The sequence below is a fragment of the Drosophila rhopaloa genome, unplaced genomic scaffold (genome assembly GCF_018152115.1).
Source record: "Drosophila rhopaloa isolate 14029-0021.01 unplaced genomic scaffold, ASM1815211v1 contig_167, whole genome shotgun sequence".
NCBI classification, from domain to species: domain Eukaryota; kingdom Metazoa; phylum Arthropoda; class Insecta; order Diptera; family Drosophilidae; genus Drosophila; species Drosophila rhopaloa.
The window spans coordinates 8,622,498-8,640,181 of NW_025335047.1; the positions used below are offsets into that span (position 1 = coordinate 8,622,498).

The 17,684-nt window shown below is 44.1% G+C and overlaps 6 protein-coding genes across 10 annotated transcripts; 3 read left to right on the forward strand and 3 right to left on the reverse strand.

The window, feature by feature from the left end:
* The first annotated feature begins 145 nt into the window (after positions 1-145).
* On the forward strand, positions 146-1,278 carry LOC108042615 (RPII140-upstream gene protein). Its single transcript, XM_017120955.2, has 4 exons — positions 146-382; positions 446-611; positions 672-760; positions 835-1,278. Exons 1-4 carry the CDS (start codon positions 210-212, stop codon positions 1,190-1,192), a joined length of 786 nt encoding a protein of 261 aa, XP_016976444.1. The 5' UTR covers positions 146-209; the 3' UTR covers positions 1,193-1,278.
* LOC108042613 (twinfilin) lies at positions 1,222-3,024 on the reverse strand. Its single transcript, XM_017120954.1, has 4 exons — positions 2,938-3,024; positions 2,801-2,878; positions 1,928-2,703; positions 1,222-1,681 (listed from the first exon to the last, which is right to left on the reverse strand). Exons 1-4 carry the CDS (start codon positions 2,960-2,962, stop codon positions 1,529-1,531), a joined length of 1,032 nt encoding a protein of 343 aa, XP_016976443.1. The 5' UTR covers positions 2,963-3,024; the 3' UTR covers positions 1,222-1,528.
* Positions 3,025-3,295: 271 nt separating this feature from the next.
* LOC108042612 (abl interactor 2) lies at positions 3,296-6,704 on the forward strand. 5 transcript variants are annotated; one of them, XM_017120951.2, is made up of 7 exons: positions 3,296-3,461; positions 3,627-3,993; positions 4,442-5,064; positions 5,126-5,213; positions 5,289-5,300; positions 5,469-5,656; positions 5,723-6,704. In XM_017120951.2, exons 2-7 carry the CDS (start codon positions 3,638-3,640, stop codon positions 5,884-5,886), a joined length of 1,431 nt encoding a protein of 476 aa, XP_016976440.1. In that variant the 5' UTR covers positions 3,296-3,461; positions 3,627-3,637; the 3' UTR covers positions 5,887-6,704. The 5 variants fall into 5 exon arrangements, with proteins under 5 accessions (XP_016976440.1, XP_016976439.1, XP_044314618.1 ...); XM_017120950.2 differs by having other exon boundaries at positions 3,297-3,461; positions 5,123-5,213; XM_044458683.1 differs by having other exon boundaries at positions 3,297-3,993; positions 5,123-5,213.
* A 282-nt stretch (positions 6,705-6,986) lies between these two features.
* Positions 6,987-14,062, forward strand: LOC108042608 (kinesin-like protein KIF19). The gene is made up of 6 exons (XM_017120946.2): positions 6,987-7,657; positions 10,921-11,129; positions 11,536-12,967; positions 13,195-13,343; positions 13,408-13,751; positions 13,840-14,062. Exons 2-6 carry the CDS (start codon positions 11,019-11,021, stop codon positions 14,060-14,062), a joined length of 2,259 nt encoding a protein of 752 aa, XP_016976435.1. The 5' UTR covers positions 6,987-7,657; positions 10,921-11,018.
* A 311-nt stretch (positions 14,063-14,373) lies between these two features.
* Positions 14,374-15,674, reverse strand: LOC123037514 (putative gustatory receptor 85a). Its single transcript, XM_044458569.1, has 3 exons — positions 14,962-15,674; positions 14,604-14,844; positions 14,374-14,529 (listed from the first exon to the last, which is right to left on the reverse strand). Exons 1-3 carry the CDS (start codon positions 15,672-15,674, stop codon positions 14,374-14,376), a joined length of 1,110 nt encoding a protein of 369 aa, XP_044314504.1.
* A 689-nt stretch (positions 15,675-16,363) lies between these two features.
* Positions 16,364-17,414, reverse strand: LOC123037515. Its single transcript, XM_044458570.1, has 2 exons — positions 17,055-17,414; positions 16,364-16,998 (listed from the first exon to the last, which is right to left on the reverse strand). The coding sequence occupies exons 1-2, from the start codon at positions 17,401-17,403 to the stop codon at positions 16,364-16,366; spliced, it is 984 nt and encodes a 327-aa protein (XP_044314505.1). The 5' UTR covers positions 17,404-17,414.
* Between the last annotated feature and the right edge of the window lie 270 nt (positions 17,415-17,684).

Below are 17,684 nucleotides of genomic sequence, written 5' to 3' on the forward strand. Positions count from 1 at the left end.
AAAATAAAAATAAATGATTACTAACATACAAATAATCACCTTGAGTCGTTAATAAAAACAATATATTTATAGCAAAACAAATCCAATTGGAACAAATAAAAGTACATTAGACAACACTAAATACAACCACAGTTTCCAACACTTGCACAGCCGGTAAACAGCTGATTTTGTTGTTTTCATTTATCCTCGTTATTTAACCCGCCTATAAAATGAGTTTCTTGTGGAAAGGACGACGGTTTTTGATTGCCGGCATTCTGCCAGTCCTAGAACGCGGCGCAGATGACATAGTGGATAAGGAAAACAAGACCTACAAGGCATTCCTAGCCAGTAAACCACCAGAGGAAACAGGAATGGAGCGCCTTAAACATATGTTTACAATCGAGTAAGAAATCTTTAAATTTTTCAATTACAACGAAACTAATGACGAACTTTTGCATTTAATTAGCGAGTTCGGTAGTATATCCTCTGAACTGAATTCAATTTATCAGGCCGGCTTCCTGGGATTCCTCATTGGAGCGATTTACGGTGGAGTTACACAATCGCGCGTGGGCTACATGAATTTCATGGAGAACAACCAGGCCACAGCTTTCAAATCGCACTTTGATGCCAAGGTGGGAGCAATCATTTTAATTTAAGTATATAATTTACCAATCTTTAATTTCGTATTACAGAAAAAGCTTCAGGACCAATTTACTGTTAACTTTGCCAAAGGCGGCTTTAAATGGGGTTGGCGAGTGGGACTTTTCACCACTTCCTACTTGTAAGTTTGTCATTCCCAAGTCCGAAAAGCGTTATTTATAATTAATTATATTTCCTATCTATTTTATCACACAGTGGCATCATTACGTGCATGTCGGTGTACCGTGGAAAATCATCTATCTACGAGTACTTGGCCGCTGGATCCGTCACCGGCTCCCTTTACAAAGTAAATCTGGGACTACGGGGTATGGCAGCAGGCGGGATCATTGGTGGCTTCTTGGGCGGAGTCGCTGGAGTCACCTCCCTGCTGCTGATGAAGGCATCCGGCACTTCGATGGAGGAAGTGCGCTACTGGCAGTACAAGTGGCGACTGGATCGCGACGAAAACATTCAGCTGGCGTTCAAAAAACTGACGGAGGATGAAACCCCTGAGTTGTTTAAGGCCCATGATGAAAAGAAATCCTCTGAGGTATCCCTCGACTCGGTCAAGTGAGTTTCGAGTATATTAAGTAGACGCCAGTGTAAACTTAGTTGAGTTTTTTAATTTAAATAAATTGCAAATATGTCCATCTAAAGTTACATAGACAAGAATACATTTAAGGAAGCCCAGATTGGCTACTGCTATGCGATGTTTCAGTTGATGCCTAGTGCCTCTAAAGATATCGATTGGCGTACGGACACATATAAATACAGGACGACAGATAGACACAACACGGAAGAGATGCGGATGAACACGGACTCGTTTGGATACAATAAATTAAATGCTCTGCCAGGAACAAGAGGTTGAGGTGGATATATAGAATTGACTCGATGGGATCGGGATTCAGACTTAGTCCTCGTCGGTGGGACGCGTGAGACGCTTAGCGCCGCGATTTGGTGGCCCCTTGGGCTTGGCAAAAGCCGGTCGGTGCAGGATCTTCTTCGGGTGCAGCTCATCCTGCAGGAAGGCTTCGGTCAACTCGCTGCCGCTGTCGATTTCCAACTGGGGGATAAAACAAAGTAATTATTATTCATATTAACGAAACCAATTCAAAATAATTGTAGGGATTTCCAATTTTAAGAAATTATAAGTTTAGCTGACTGCGAACTAATTCGTAATTGGTGATTTCCGCCCAATAAATCTATAAATAAGCGACATATTGATGGGAAATCACCATTAGCCATAATCTTTAGTGTCATTAGTGCAGCCACACCTGCTCGTAAAGATTGATAGATCATATAAACGCACCTTCTTGACGACCTCGACGCCGAGGGCCGCCAGCTCCTCGAGGAAGGGAGCCTTGCAGCTGGAGTACATCATGCGCTCGCGCACGGAGCAGGAATATCCTGGCATGGAGTAGACGAACACGTACGACTCGAGGTAGTCGCCCTCGTGCGTGTGCCTGAACAGAAAGAGGTGGTAGCGGGCATGATCCTCGGGCACCTGTTTCGGGAGATCGGCAAGTTCCACTTTGGCCGCATGCGAGACGTGGATTTGCTCCTCCTCCAGATCGATGCGGAACTGCAGGTAGTCGTGATTTCCGCGCACCAGATCCTGGATGGCGGCCACAGTCTGCTCGCTCAGGGGGCAGTTGATCCCGCCCAGAGTTTGATGCCTTGTATTCGTGTTAATCTCTGTGTGGACCTCGGTTTTCCGCAGTTCCTTCAGCTCTTCTTCCCTGGTGGTCAAGGGAGCGGGAGCAGCAAATTCCTGCTTGTGCCGGCGATATCCTTCCAACGTGGACTCATCCAAAGTGGTGGCATGCAGCTCCTCGGTTATGTAGGCGGATCCGAACTCCGTTTTCAACGTGGCCTTTGTGGAGGCGTAGACCATCTTCTGTCGAATGCTGGCCGTGTCCGGCGTCCAGCTGATGAGGAGCCAACTGTAGCCGAGGGGGATCTTGGTGTCCAGGCGGTAGAGAATATAGCAGGGCACATCCTTCTCCAGGAGAGGTCCTATCAACTTATCGTAGTCGCGCTCCCAGTCCTTTTTCGACTCCGCCGTGGCACCACAACTCAGCTGCTCTGTAAATAGGGCGGGGTGAAACCGGAAGCCTCGTTATCAAATCTCGTACTTAGTATATATCGTGTGTATATACGTTTCTGGAGAAAATCCACTCACCATTCTCGATCGAAACTTTTATCACGCGAAATTTACCATTTTTCGCTTTTCCGAACACCTTGGCCAGCTGCTCGTTGGCTGAAATAAGGAAGGGGAATGTAAGGAACAATGTTCAAGGACTCCTTGTGATAACAAACCTCGGATACCCGTTTGGTGAGACATTTGGACAACAGCTAAAATTATTAATGTCGAAAAAATTATTACTCACAAGCAGTGGGCCCGAAGTGCACTATCAAGAAAATACTGCAAAATGGTATATACGAATTCACGTTCAACTGCTTGAAAACTGCTTTACGAATTCAGTATTCTTGCTCGAGACACACTGATTGTGGATAACTCAAACATAATCACTTATCAATATGTTTTAAAGTCTGTCATTAAGAGACACTGAATCTTAAATATTAACTATTAATTTTCCGAGGAATTGTGGAATCGTTTTGTGTTTTTAAAACAAAAACTTAAATAAAACACTAAAGCGAAAAAATACTAATGCGACAGATCTGAGTCACGTAGTGTTGGCAAACGTCGGCAGCGCTAGCACTTCGCAGCGAACAGCGTTCTTTTCTCACGGAAAATGTAAAGAAAAACTGCATTTACCTGCATTTAAAGCGAAGCAACCAGCCTGGAAAACCATCTGTAGTGCAATTGCATAGTCAATAAAGTGAGTGCACGCGAAATTGAGAAATTTAAGGCGCGCCAACGGGCAACTGGAGCAGTTGGCGTCGACGTCGGCAGAGAACCAGCCCACGCCCCAAATGTTTACGGGCGTGAAAAGTGCGGAAATGCGGGGAAACTAATTGGGTTTTACTATCCCATTCGCCTGCAGCATCAACACCCATGTTGACCGAAGCCCCCATGGCCAGCGAGAACATCATGGACGAACTAGCCTCTCTGATACGCACCGAGATCCCCGATGGCCGCCAGAGTCTGCGGGACAGCTACACCAATCTGGAGCGGGTGGCCGACTACTGTGAGGACACCTACTACCGCGCGGAAAACAAGAAGGCGGCGCTGGAGGCCACCAAGAACTATACCACCCAGTCGCTGGCCAGCGTGGCCTACCAGATCAACACGCTCGCCTACAGCTACATGCAGCTCCTCGAGCTCCAGGCCCAGCAGCTCGGCGAGATGGAGTCCCAGATGAACCATATCGCCCAGACGGTGCACATCCACAAGGAGAAGGTGGCCAGGAGGTAAGGAAACCAAACTTTGTGGAAATGCCAGTTAAATATCATAAGGGATTGGGAGCTTTATGTGAATGCAGATTTTTATGGGGCAGTCATATATTACAAGGTTTCTAATCTTTACTTAAAGGTGGCCAGTAAGACTTTGTGACATTCTCAATTCGTTTAAGCACGAGTCATCAGTAATAAAAGCATTTCATTGTTTGTATAATTCGTTGTCCCATGAGGTCATGTAGCTGATATCAACTATTTCCTCTTATTTTCATATAATTATAAAAGATAAAAATTACAAGCTGAAATATAAATTTTAAAAAAGTTATACATATTTTAAATATTACAATGATTTTTAGAGAGACTATTGACAACATTATTTAACACAATGAGGGCGATTTTCTATTTAAAGATATTCTTTCTTATCTTAAAAGTATTGCAACTCATTCTGTTTTTCACCCCCTAGGGAGATCGGCGTGCTGACTGCCAACAAGGTTAGCTCGCGCCAGTTCAAAATCGTGGCACCCATCAATCCGGAGAAGCCTATTAAGTACGTGCGCAAGCCCATCGATTACTCGATGCTGGACGAGATTGGCCACGGCATCAACTCGGCCTCTCACTCGCAGGTGCGCCAGAAGCACCGAGGCTCCAGCCACGGATCCGTGCAATCCCTGTTGCCCCCGTCGGTAGGTCCTCCGCCGACCACAAAGCCCCCGACTCCGCCGCAGATGTCGCGAGCTGGGAACACCGGCACCCTAGGCAAGTCGGTTAGCAATACCGGAACGCTGGGCAAGAGTTCTCGGGAGTATCGCACTCCGCCGGTGGTCAATCCGCCGCAGGTGCCCTCGCACTACGCACCTAATTATCCAATTGGTCATCCGAAGCGCATGTCGACGGCTTCATCCACAATGACCACCACCACTACTGGCGGTGGAGCGGCGGGCAATGAGCGCGCTGCTGGCTACAGTGCACTTCCGATGCCGCCCAGCCAGCAGATAGCCACCCATGTGAACCTGCCCAACGCGGGCATGATGCAATCGCTGCCACCGCCGCCACCCACTACGTATGACGATCGGAGCAGCATGCCACGTTAGTTAAATTTAATTAAACCACAATTAGTGGCTAATTATCCTTTTTTAATCCTTAGCAGCTCCCCCTTCGCCGCTGACAGTATCGCAGCACGAAATGACCGAACAGAGTCACATTGGCATGCACACCCTAGGGCGCAATATCAACAGGTAAGTCTGGTCTTCACAGAAGCATCACTTTTTTGTGTATATGTAATTTTTTTCACGTTCTCTATGCAAACCCAGGAATCCAAATCGGTAAATTGCATGTTTCTGTCTTAGTTAAAGGGTTATAAACAGTTAAAATTTTCGAAAAATTTAAATTGTGATTGTCTGGCCTTTTTAACAAATACAAATCATTTAACTGCTTATAAACCCATAAAATTCTCAACTATTTCACTATCTTAACCAAGTCTTTTCCCAAAGAAACCATTTCAGCTTGAACTTTGCACGTCCCGGCTCCCAGTCGCCGCCTTTGCCACCTCCGCCGCCGCCGGAGGATGAGCACCAGGACTTTGGACGACCACGCACCTCAACGGGACCGCAGCTGGCGCCCATAGTGCCCGAGGATCAGAACTTGCCCGGCTGGGTGCCAAAGAACTTTATTGAGAAAGGTAAGGTTAAAATGCCCTCCCAATACAAGTTAGATAGCTTGTTAATTTCCCATAATTACCTTTCAGTGGTAGCCATATACGACTACTATGCCGACAAAGACGACGAGCTAAGCTTCCAGGAGAGCTCGGTGCTGTACGTGCTCAAGAAGAACGACGACGGCTGGTGGGAGGGCGTCATGGATGGGGTGACCGGCCTGTTTCCGGGCAATTACGTAGAGCCCTGTGTCTAAGCCTCGCCTCGATATTCTAAACATGCCAACCATTACAATAATCTGCATTATCTGGCCTGTTCTGGTCCTCTGCTGATCCCCGAGAACCCCCAAGATATCCCTTGGACATCGAGGCATTTTGAGGACAACTGAGAACCGAGACAGGCTCGGTTGACAATGACGATAAAATTTTGAGCATATTGATAAGGACAATTATACAATTACACAACTACACAAGCACAGCAGGCCAGAGAAAGCGAAGATAATTCCATTAGCATCAGCCAATTGCATTTAGTCTAATATAAACGAGCACACACACAAGATCCAGGGGCTAAGGATAACGCTTGCTGCCCAACTAAACCTATTTACACTCTATTAGCCGAAAACGAAGCAACAGGGGGAGAGGCGAATGCGGAAACCCGTAAATAACTTATGCGATATTCTAAAATTGTTCCACAGACGTAGACGAATTCAGTCCTGCCCCTGCCACCAGCCCAATTACTTTAAATATTTGCTCGCAGTTTTGTCAAGCGATTTCTGTTTGCCTTGCGCTTGGATATTCCCGGCTATTATTCACCTATACTACCCATACCTACCTTACTCCCCCAGCAATAATGTAGGTTATATAAATTTCAGTTAGCATTTAATACTTAAGTATTGGCCAGTTGGAACTTTTGTTTGCACTTTTACGAACCGCAACGATAACATTTTTTTGCGAACGTTTAGTTAAAATGGAATTGCCAGCAACGGAATCAAATTAAATTTACACAATACAATTACACACACGCTCTATATGGTAAAAATAATAGCTAATAAAAATTTCAATTACTAAACCACAAGTCCTTGTTCTATGACCGTGTAATTTGCGTTGACCTTCTCGTGAGCCAAGCCGGATGCCAATAAAAATCCGTAATTGGGGCAAGGCTCCGGCGGCCTGCCAAATTCAAATTCGAAATCTTGAATGCAAATTTCCATGCATGTGATGGATGGCTTGGAATATTTACAAATGCCAACACTCTTATAGGGGTCGTTCAGTCAGTCAGTCAATCAATCAATCCATTAAATTCGACACGCTGCTCCACAAACCGATTTCAATTCAACGCCTGGTCCTGAAAAACTTTTCCATAACGCTGCTCCAGGTAAATTAATGCTTTCTTGGTGATATGTGAAGGATTCATTTTTCATTTGCTGAATTTATTATCAGGCTTCAAGGAGTTGACGTGGAGGAAATGCCAAAAAAGTGGAGTGCTGCATGATTTGCATAAAATGTGCTAAATCGTTGCCGACTTTTTGGGGCCCTCTGCTATGGAAATACCTTTATTTGCGGACAATTATTAAAGTGGACCTCAACAACTTGGATACGGAATCTTTGGCAGCAAGTTTCGGCCAACTATTTAACCCACAACTGGCCAGTGGCAGCTGAAACTCGCCAGAAATGTATGCAAAATGGCGCATTAGCATTTCAACAATGCCGTAGGAAAAACGCGGCAACAACAAAAATGGATTGTGCCGTGCCAGGAGTCAGCCCCACTTGCCCACCACCCACATCTCCGGCCCATTCCACCCCCTGGACATGCCTATAATTTCGTTATTTTCTGACCAGGCCGAGTCGGACCCTTCAGTTGAGTTTGGTACGTCGACGCGAATGGTTCTACAAACCGCTTTTATTTCGAATAGTTCTCTTAGCTCTTGGCGCCCCAGTGTTTCCGGTTTTTTGGCTTTAACATTTTTTTCGGCTAGTGGCGTGTCCGGAAAGTTTTCCAAGCGGATAAAGTGCAAAACAAAACTATTTGTAAGTGAGCCGCGCTGCAGAGGTGCTTGAAAAGTTTTTATCAAATGTTTGTTTTACATAATCGAAATAATGCCGAGATTGGGGTGGCTTCTCTCTGCGGGAACCGCATTTAATTGACCTACTTGGTGCCGGATTTACTTGCTGGCCAAGTGTAAAATATTACATTATTTCATGTCAGGATTGAGGCCACTGGCCACTTTGTTTATGGCGAAAACAATTCGCGTCGTCAATGCGGACAAGTTGGCCCACTTGGTGTCGAAATTCCCAGTGTTTCGTGGCACGCACAACTTTCTCGAAAAGCGTTAATTGGAGAACCCTGTGAAGGTTAAAAGTTTTGCACTTGCATCGTAGTCCACCTCCAAAATGACGTCACTTTGGATGCATATCGGGGGCTGGTCACTCAACTTGATGGGCCTCTAAAAATAAACCCGGCCAGTGTGAGCCCAGGGAAATGGCTTCGGGTAATTAAGTCGTCTCCGGGTCACTCAAGCCATCAATCACCACCACTGCGTATACGCAATGTTCCTTGTGGGTAATTACAGTTCGGCTTTTTCTGAGGTTTACCTTGCTTAGTTTTTGTTAGCTTGGCTAGATTTTAAGGCGATATACTCGTACTTCCTTTTGAACTTATAACTCTATAAAAAAGCCATAAACATATTTCAGAACTCTCGTAAATCTATAATATTGTGACCTAAAAACTAAAAATATTAGGTTATAAGAACTCGAATTGAGAGCCTAGCTTTGGTTGTATCGAATTGAAGCAATATGAACCATATAAACAAAATACAAAAGTTAATGTATAGAAATTTACTTGTATTTAAAAAAGTCTAGAAACATATTTAGTTTTTTTTTTTTAATGTTATTTTACATTTCTCAAAAATGGTCAAACTTGTGTTAGATTTTAATAACTTATTATCTTTTGTTAAAGCTTCATAGTCCGTTTTACGATTACGAAATGCATTGAATTTTATTAATATTCCCACTTATAGATTAGACTATAAAAGTAACATAAATATAACGCCTAGAAGTACACTTAATCTACAGGGCTATTATTTTGTGACCTCGTTCGATGGTTTTTCCAAAGAATAAAAGACTTGAATGTAACGATTTGTCAATGTTTAGGGTCTTTGTTTTAGTAAGATCCCAATCGATAGGTTTTGTTTATTTTGGAATCCTCTTTGTCGATGGTCATTGCCATAAGTGAGTTACAAGGAAAATTATCTATCACTTTCTGCCTGTCCCGGATCGAAAAGCAAACTCATTAACGATAAAAAGTCTGTCCCACGTGTTATTACTTAGCCATGCTTGGAGTTGTAGGACTTTATCAAGCACCCTTTCCATCCGAAAGAGGGTTTTTCCCCGAAAAGCCTTTCAAAGTTCCAATTCATAGGCGGCATTCCATTCTCTCCCGCCCTCAATGGCCCAATTCCCACTCCTGATTTCCGCTAATGAGCTCCAACCAGACGACTATGTGTTGGCCAAACACTACCACGCCCCTCCCTTGCCTCCAGCTCCCAAATGGGGTTCACTAGCCGGCAAATCAAAACATGGCATACCGAAGCATTAAAAACATTAACAGTCGACGTGCGACAACAACCGAAGACAAAGTCAGCGAGCCACTGCACCACCCAGTCACCCAGTCACCTAGCCACCAATCCACTGAGCCACCCAGCCAACCATCCAAAACTCCACCCACATTGGCCCCTTATCGAGTTATACAGAAGTCCTGTCCACTGGCTTTCGTGTCGTGTCTGCTGGCAATTTACACAAATTCAATAAACGACAAAAGCCAGCAATATAATGTGAAACAAGAACTGGTAAAAGTGTTGAGGTCTCTTTGGGGGTGGCGGTTCGAATCGGTCTAAATTGGTAGTGATAGGGTGGGCACTCATTAAAGTTCTTGAATCGATTTTCGACATTATCAAATTAGCTCCAGAATCTCTTTAAGTTTGCCTCCTACTGAAAAAAATATGTAGGAAGTATAAAAACATATAAAAAGTAATATCCTAGACCATTATCAGGTTTCGAAATTATTCAATATATATTTTCTCGTACTTACATTTTTTTTTATTTTAATTTTAAAAACAAATGATTTTTATGACCTCCGAATAAAACAGTTGGCTCGGTGAAAAAGCGATCATAAAATAACTTAAATTCATAGTCTTGAACCTCATACTTGGTTGCTTTTCGTTGTCATATAATTTATTATTATTTGTAATTCTCAGTGCATTAAACACCACCCAATCGCTCAATTTGAACACCCATATTTGTTGACATTCGAGGCCTATAATTTGTGTAAATATTTTAGGAGAAAGTGCCGCGAAAGCTTGGGTCTTTTTGTTGCGGGCAGTTCCATCATAAATTCATGGCACCTGAATAGAAACGTGAAATTAAATTTAATAATGCATCCTCTGGCCACCCAATGGTCCCACGTTTTATAATTGAGTAGCTCTTAGGCAAATTAAATTAATTATGAGTTGGGGGAAGCGACAGTTGGTGTCGGAGCTTTTGGTGTTGGTTGGGTCAGAGGTCACAACATTTCAGGCACATATGTGTAAAATATGGATTATGGATTATCAATTTTAGGGGAAGTTTGTTGTCAAAATATTGAAAAGACTATTGCGTGGAAAGCATTTAATTCTTATTTTTATTTATCGTTAAGAATAGTTTTGTTTTGAATTTTCAAGCTTTGAACTTAAATAAATTGTTTGTCGAAAGATTGCATTCAAAATCTAATCGTTTGTCACAGCTTTTTTTATATAGCTCCTACAATAGTTTAAAGTAATGTCTTGGGCTACAAATAAATTAGCTTCGTTAATATTTATTAAATTTTAAATTCATAAAGATATTAGTTAACCTTGAGTAGTTGGCACCTTGTACTGAAACCTTTTTTCCCTATTAGAAGGACTATAAGTTTCAACTTATCCGAAGGTTCAAAGACTTCCCAGCGTAAAGGTACAGTACCCTCTCGATAACCATCGAACTGCTCCATTTGATTTGCATGCGAAGACACGCAGGGACTTTTGGGTGTTCAAGTTCACGGCTTGATTTATGGCTCACGCCAGCTCCTTGAGCTCCTTGAGCTGGGAGCCACAGGTAAACAAGACCCTCGGGATTCCAAGGCCCCCTTCCCATTTGTAAAGGCGAGACCTTGGCGCGCAAATTCACAAATCCATTAAGAGTTCGTTGGGTGTTTCCCGCGCTGATGGCCTTTTTACGATTGTTGACAACAAATTGACACGATTTGTAATGGTCTTGTCCAGGTCAGGTCATCAGCCGGGCCAGGCGGCACGTGGCCAGTCAAGGACCAAGGCCCAACCACTCCCACATCCATAGCCATATATCCCGGAGGATCGAAGCGATGTCGACCACTGCTGGAGCGAGCAGCTGGTCGGGAAGCAGCGGGGGCAGCAACTCCTCCCAAGGACGATCCATTGCCACCGCCCAACCAGCACAGGAGGAGCGCCTAGTGGTGAGTACCTGGGTTACGCATTTATTTTTAATAAAAATTAATAATTATATAATATAAATAATTAATCGCGCCTAATTGGTTTTAAATAATCCTAAAGAAATACTAAGTTAATAGTTTCAAAAGTCTAACTAGAAAAATTTTAATGATTAATAATATAAAATATTAAATTAAATGTCATTCTTCCTTTTGCATTTATTTAAAATATATACTCACTAAATACGTGACTCATTATCTCAATACGTATCTCATTCAAACAATGTATTTTCATAGTAATCGAAATTAAAGTACATTAGGGGTGATAGTTATAGATTTTTAATGAGTTGCATTTGCGAGGGATGTTACTCAGACCTATCTAGTCGAATCTATAATGAAATAATAACAATAATTAACCTCTAATACCTTCCAGGTGGCTGTGCGTGTTCGTCCCAGTTTAGATGCCACCGAACGCTGCATTGAGGTCGTCTCCGGAGGATCTCTTCTCTACGATGACGGCGGCAAGAGTCGACCACGGCAGTATTCCTACGATCATGTTTTTCGGGAGAACGACAGCCAGGAGCAGGTGTACAAGACCACCACCGCTCCGCTGGTTAGGGATGTCCTGAATGGCTTGAATGCGGCAGTGTTTGCCTATGGAGCCACAGGTTCCGGGAAGACGCACACCATGCTGGGGCCTGTGCCGCGCAAGAAACCGCAGACTGCCGACCGCCCTCCGGCCACCGCCCCTTCTGATTCCACGGATGTGAGCAGCCAGGACATCGGACTGATGGTGCGCGCCATAGAGGATATTTTCAGTCACATCGAGGCGGCAGAGTCGGATTCCTGCCGCGTGTCCATATCTTACCTAGAGATATACAATGAGCTGATCCGAGATCTCCTGAATCCGGGAGGACCTTTGGAACTGCGTGAGGATCATCGTGGCCAGCGCATCACGGTAGCGGGTCTCTCGGAGATAACCACTTCCAGCAGAAAGGAGGTTGTGAGTCTGCTGCTCAAGGGAAACAAAGCCAGGACCATGGAGCCAACGGCCGCGAATCAAACCTCCTCCCGCAGCCACGCCCTCTTGAGCATCATGGTGCAGGCCAGGACTCCACTGGGCACCAAGCAGGGGCGGCTCTTCCTCACCGATCTCGCTGGTTCGGAGCGGGCCAAGAAAACCAAAAATCGCGGGAAGCGACTGCAGGAGGGCGCACACATTAATCGCAGTTTGTTAGCACTGGGTAACGTGATCAATGGATTATCCGGCGGGGCGAGATATGTCAACTACCGAGACTCCAAGCTGACCAGGCTGCTCAAGGAGGCATTGAGCGGTCGTTGCAAGACCGTAATGATTGCCCACGTCGCCCCGGAAAGTAAGCACCGGGACGAGACCAAGAACACCCTGGTTTACGCGGATCGGGCCAATAGCATCACCACCAAGCTGCAGAACTCCGTGTACATCGATGAGTTCAAGGACTTCCCCACCAAGCACTACCAGAGCCTCGTTTCGGAGTTGCGCGATGAGGTTTCCCGCCTGCGCACCAAGATGCTAACCGAAAGGCCACGAAGTGGGGCAGCTGCAGCAGCGGCGGCCGCAGCAGCCTCAGGATCGGCAGGCGGTTCCGGATCCGGAGCAGCATCCGAGGTTGTTCAGGAACAGGACGAGCAGCGGAAGACCGAGCTGCGATACCTCCGCGAGCAGATCGTGCTCACCTTTAAGCAGCAGATGAAGCTGCGACGAAAGCTCCTCGAGGCCGAGAGTCATCTCCTGGGATTGGAACTTGATGCCGAACGGCAGCACATGATCATCTCCCACTGGCAAGGACGCATCGGGAAACTATATGACGCCATGGGCGATGATGGTGGGTACTTTGTTCTTGATTAAATATTGAAAACCATAATTAAATAATTTTAATAATATTTTTTCTACATGTTGAAAATATTTTATTACCGAGTATAACTTCAAGTGCGATTTTTGTTTCTACTACCTTGCTATTAGTTTTTCAGTGATATATTCTTTTAACAAAGGGCTTGAATTAATATGATCAAGACATACTTCTAACTAAAACCTTTCGTGGTTTCTTTGCAGACATAGAATCAGAGGGATCAGTGGCCCTAAAGAATGCCTGGGGAGAGCTGGCGGCCATCGAGAAGGAAACACGCCGTTATAAGGAAATTCGGGAGCGAACGGAGCACGAGCTGGAGCAGTGTCGCCAGAAGGGAGTCAAGCTGGAGGATGTGAGTCATAACCCGATGGACTGCTTTCTTTGATATGCAATATGCGGTCTTCCTTTTCCTACAGGAGCTTCCAGAGCGCATTAGTAGCGACGAGGAGCGGGAGTTGTTGGCCCTGCTCTGCCGCGTCCACGAGTTGGAGGCGGACAAGGTCTCCCTGCAGGCGGAGCGACTGGCCCGCCAGGCGGAGCTCCGTCGACGTGACCTCCAGTTGCTCCGGGCGGAGCGACAGCGTCGCCTCTGCGAGGACATCATCAGCTCCCAGAGGCGGCTCATCGAAGAGGGCAACGTGGATCTGCCGGACGAATTACGGGAGCTTTATGGACTCTACCAGCAGGAGATCCATGCGGGTGTGGTCACGCCCAGCACCGGCAACTACGAGAGAAAGCTACCGCCCATCTACACAGCTGGGTAAGTGTGTCCTTTTGGCCGTTTATTTTAGGCTTATCCTACAAAATATGAAGATATACCTTTATATTTCTACTTAATCTGCTTTCAGATCGGACTCACCGGGCTCCAGTTCTAGTTCGGAGTGGTCGCCGGCCTCGCCCCTGCCGCAAATCGATAGCCAGATGGATCCCGTCGACCGCGTCATGGGTCCGCCAGTCAATCCGCGTCTGCCCCGACTTTCCACGGCCTCGAATGGGAATGTCCCGGTCGGAGGACCACGACGACCATCGCTGCGGGTGGCCAGAAATCCCCATCCGCGTCCTCATCCGTAGGATCGACGTCAACTAACGGCGGGGAGGTGCTCAGGAATAGTTGTAACTAAGGGTTAGAATTACTAGGAAGAGGATGCGATCGTCTCAAATTACTTATTGTATTATAACTCAGAAAATCACGCACCTAAATGTGTTATGAATCCTTAAACGTATCAATAAAACAAAAAGACAGCTTAAAGGAATAAAACAGGTTTTTTAATAAATTGGTGAGATGGATGCGAATTATAATAATTTTTGGATATATAATTTGTAGGGTGTATTAAAGGAGTTTAATTTCAAATATTTGTTCAGAACTAAACTCCAGAGTGTCACTAAAACATCGAGCTGTATTCGCACTGTACCATATAGATGACATGCAGCAGAATAACCGAGCAGCCGTCGAACACCAAGCTGCGATTCATGCGATAAGTCCCGAAAATATGGACGTAAGTGTTCTGCTCCGCCAGTTGCAAGGAGAACCATTCCATCTGGAAAAATAAAGGACATAGAAATCAAAATAGGACCTTTGATTGAAGAGCTCACACTTTCGCTCCATCTGCACATCCCGGCTATAAAGCCCCCTGATCACTTCCTTTGTAGTCTCCAAAAGGGAATTTGCGGTGTGCGTCAGAGTGTTCATCATTAGCGAAAAGAGCAGAGGTTGAATACAGGTGACAAATACCATTTGCATGTACTGCAGTTCCGATTCTATGGCACTGTGGCCAAGAAACACGCGAACAAACATGTATCCGACCCGTATGCCACTCCACACATTCCGCATCAGATAGCACAGAAAAACAAACCTAAGGTGGAATATAAAATTATATAAAATTAAATATGCTCTGCAAGGGTATAAGGATCGAAATTAGTAAGAAAGGAAATAATTGTTTAAAGAAATGAATCAAAAAATCAACACTTACCTGAAGACAAAGCAAACCTCATCCGTCATATTAATCAGCGTCTGAAACATGGTTTGCAGCTTACGCAGGCGACAAAGCTGATCCGGAAAAGGTTTCGGGTCCAGGATCACAATCTCGAGACCCGACTGCAGGCGCCACCAGTTCCGACAGATCTCTAACATGAGTCCAAAGGCCAAAGAGTTCGTGGCAAAGATCATGCATTCGGAGAGGAAACAGTTGCAGGGATTGTGGTTGCCTCTCAGAAATCGACTGACATTTAAGGCAGCATGGATGACCAGTCGAAGGATTAGCAGGCAAGTCAATGTTACCATGAGAAAGTTTAGAAATCGCTTCTTGCTTTTGGGCACCCGGTAGCCCCGTGATTTACTTATCCCCTCCAGTTCCAGAAGTTTCTGAATCATTTTACAAATCCTATCCTGCCGTCGATGAGCACAACCCATACAACTGATCAGGGATAGGAACACCAATCCGAAGTATGTAATGGCAGCCAGCCTCACCAGCGGTGATTCCTCGAATGAATCGGCACTGAAGTGCCAGAAATCCATCAGGAACTTTATCGTCAAAATAATTACCAGTAAGTTGTGGATTATCCGATAGCAGGACAGAAATTGGGACTGGCGTAATCTCCCCGAGGAGATGTAGCACGTGGTGATGCCATTCAGGTTGCAAAACCAAATAAATCCAAATTGCAGTGCACGTCTTGGTGATATCATGGTCCTGTTTGGAGTTCCCTATAAAACCAACTGAACGCTGAGTTGCAAGCAAATCAGAAGGGCTTCGATTTATATTGCTGCAATTTCAATCAATTTCATTTCAATCCAAGTACGTTTTCCCTTTGGGAATATATTTTACATGGTAATAAGCATTGCTATCGATTTTTAGTCCGCCCTAACAAACAGTTGTTTAATAACTTTTTTTACAGGTACAATTAACCGGCTTTTCGTTAAAAGGATTTCAGGATTGAACATTTTTAAGACATCCCAGTGGACACAATACTTATTCGAAAGCCGATCTCTCAAATATGTCGCCATTTGTTTCATTTCATTTACGTAATTTCCCACGGCTTCGATAAAAAAAACCGAAACTTTGGAGCGCAAAATTCATTTTTTAATATTTTTGTTTTTGTTTATTGACAAATATACTACGAACCGTTTATTTTTCCGTCTGAGACGCATTTTTATTCATGTTTTCATATTTTACAGATGTAAATAAAAAATAAATCGTAAAAAGAAACATGTTTATGTTGATTACTGCGAGCTCATACTTAAATAAGTAAACATTAAATGAAAATTATTTTAAAGCAAATAATGAACTCATTAACGCTGTAATATGTATTTAAGCATTTTAAGCATTAATGAAGTAAATTCTCATTATAAGTTGGTTAAGAATAAAAGAACCCTTTTTAGCAACTGCAATGATGGCCTGTCAAGCATAGATTTAGGTAATATTTGGTGGCCATGGGATAAAAGCAAGTTGCATGGTGACCAGTAAAACTCGATTTGTAAGAACATTTTGACCACTTTAAAGGCTTATCCTTAAGGTAATAGCAGTACTGGCACCGCAATTTTGTAATTTTTTCTTTCAAAGTTGCGAATCGGGCATCGTTTATATACTCTTGCAATCCTTTGGCGCATCCGTTGCACATTTGTAATGTCAAGAGTAGCTTTTTACGGGGATTACCTGCTGTTCCCATTGACCGCTTTAATACATTTGTTGAGATATTTAAATCACGTCTGACAATCTTTTCCGGACGCTCCGTAGATACAACCTGATGAGTTTGTGGATTATCCGTGATTCCAGTAGACGTTTCCATTGGATGCTTTATTGGATTGTTTGGTGTAATTAAGCCGTTTTGATTTAATGTATTTGTAGGTAGTGTAAGGTTTTCCATTTGATGTTTCCATAGAGTGTTTAGAGTGATGAAGATTTTTTCCTTTTGGCGATTAGTCAGACTAATCAGATCATTAAAATTCAGTTGTTTTAGTGGAGAAACCTCCGTGGCTTTTCGCTGGCAAGACAAAGTGACTTCCGAGAAACCTGAGAAACCGGAATGGTAAATCAATCGATTCCGTGCTAAAGTTAAAAACACTCACCGATTTTGTTCGGATTTTCCTGGTCTCGAATCGCATTGGGCACATTTTCTTTACCCAATTTGCAGTAACTCAAACAGTAAATCACTACTCCGTAGTTATACAAATCGATGATACGCAGCACCTGCGAATTGCAAGAGCACTTGTGCAGCACCAAAACTCCGTAGTTAATTACGTATTTTATCTTCCGTGTTTGCTGATTTTGTTTGCCTTTGCAATTGTACATCGTCATTACTCCGTAATTGGTCATGGAGTCCGTGTTGATCTGCAGATCACTACCACTTTGTCCTTTGCAGTAGCAGTGGCACCAGCGATCGGATATAACTCCATAGTGCGATATTACATTGAACATGATTCAGCTTTTCTAAATGCGTTTTTGATGGAATTCCTGCGTTGCTACGACGTAATTATTATTTCGATTATTTTCAGAGTTGCATTCTCCAAAGCTGTTATCAATAGGGAGCTTCCTCGCATCATCGAATTTTCGATTACCAGACACATCGACAGGCATGTGACTCAAAGGCCTTTTCAACCCTGGCTGACAATCGGACACAACTTAAAAGTATTTCGATCAATTACAGATCTGCAAGAATCTGCAGCAAGATGTTAAACAATTATGTCTTGACTTTAAAC

What these genes read in the sequence shown, in the direction of transcription:
- LOC108042615 (XM_017120955.2), top strand. Translation starts at nt 210, where the DNA reads ATGAGTTTCTTGTGGAAAGGACGACGGTTTTTGATTGCCGGCATTCTG. An exon ending in AAACATATGTTTACAATCGA is followed by an intron (nt 383 to 445) that starts GTAAGAAATCTT and finishes GCATTTAATTAG; the next exon opens with CGAGTTCGGTAGTATATCCT. An exon ending in AATCGCACTTTGATGCCAAG is followed by an intron (nt 612 to 671) that starts GTGGGAGCAATC and finishes TTCGTATTACAG; the next exon opens with AAAAAGCTTCAGGACCAATT.
- LOC108042613 (XM_017120954.1), bottom strand. Translation starts at nt 2,962, where the DNA reads ATGTCTCACCAAACGGGTATCCGAG. An exon ending in TCACCAAACGGGTATCCGAG is followed by an intron (nt 2,879 to 2,937) that starts GTTTGTTATCAC and finishes TCCTTATTTCAG; the next exon opens with CCAACGAGCAGCTGGCCAAG. An exon ending in GCGTCGAGGTCGTCAAGAAG is followed by an intron (nt 1,682 to 1,927) that starts GTGCGTTTATAT and finishes TTTATCCCCCAG; the next exon opens with TTGGAAATCGACAGCGGCAG.
- LOC108042612 (XM_044458683.1), top strand. Translation starts at nt 3,638, where the DNA reads ATGTTGACCGAAGCCCCCATGGCCAGCGAGAACATCATGGACGAACTA. An exon ending in CGATCGGAGCAGCATGCCAC is followed by an intron (nt 5,065 to 5,122) that starts GTTAGTTAAATT and finishes TTTAATCCTTAG; the next exon opens with CAGCTCCCCCTTCGCCGCTG. An exon ending in AAAGAACTTTATTGAGAAAG is followed by an intron (nt 5,657 to 5,722) that starts GTAAGGTTAAAA and finishes ATTACCTTTCAG; the next exon opens with TGGTAGCCATATACGACTAC.
- LOC108042608 (XM_017120946.2), top strand. Translation starts at nt 11,019, where the DNA reads ATGTCGACCACTGCTGGAGCGAGCAGCTGGTCGGGAAGCAGCGGGGGC. An exon ending in CACAGGAGGAGCGCCTAGTG is followed by an intron (nt 11,130 to 11,535) that starts GTGAGTACCTGG and finishes AATACCTTCCAG; the next exon opens with GTGGCTGTGCGTGTTCGTCC. An exon ending in TGACGCCATGGGCGATGATG is followed by an intron (nt 12,968 to 13,194) that starts GTGGGTACTTTG and finishes GTTTCTTTGCAG; the next exon opens with ACATAGAATCAGAGGGATCA.
- LOC123037514 (XM_044458569.1), bottom strand. Translation starts at nt 15,674, where the DNA reads ATGATATCACCAAGACGTGCACTGCAATTTGGATTTATTTGGTTTTGC. An exon ending in GAGGTTTGCTTTGTCTTCAG is followed by an intron (nt 14,845 to 14,961) that starts GTAAGTGTTGAT and finishes ATTCCACCTTAG; the next exon opens with GTTTGTTTTTCTGTGCTATC. An exon ending in GGGGGCTTTATAGCCGGGAT is followed by an intron (nt 14,530 to 14,603) that starts GTGCAGATGGAG and finishes TTATTTTTCCAG; the next exon opens with ATGGAATGGTTCTCCTTGCA.
- LOC123037515 (XM_044458570.1), bottom strand. Translation starts at nt 17,403, where the DNA reads ATGTTCAATGTAATATCGCACTATGGAGTTATATCCGATCGCTGGTGC. An exon ending in GGAAAATCCGAACAAAATCG is followed by an intron (nt 16,999 to 17,054) that starts GTGAGTGTTTTT and finishes CCGGTTTCTCAG; the next exon opens with GTTTCTCGGAAGTCACTTTG.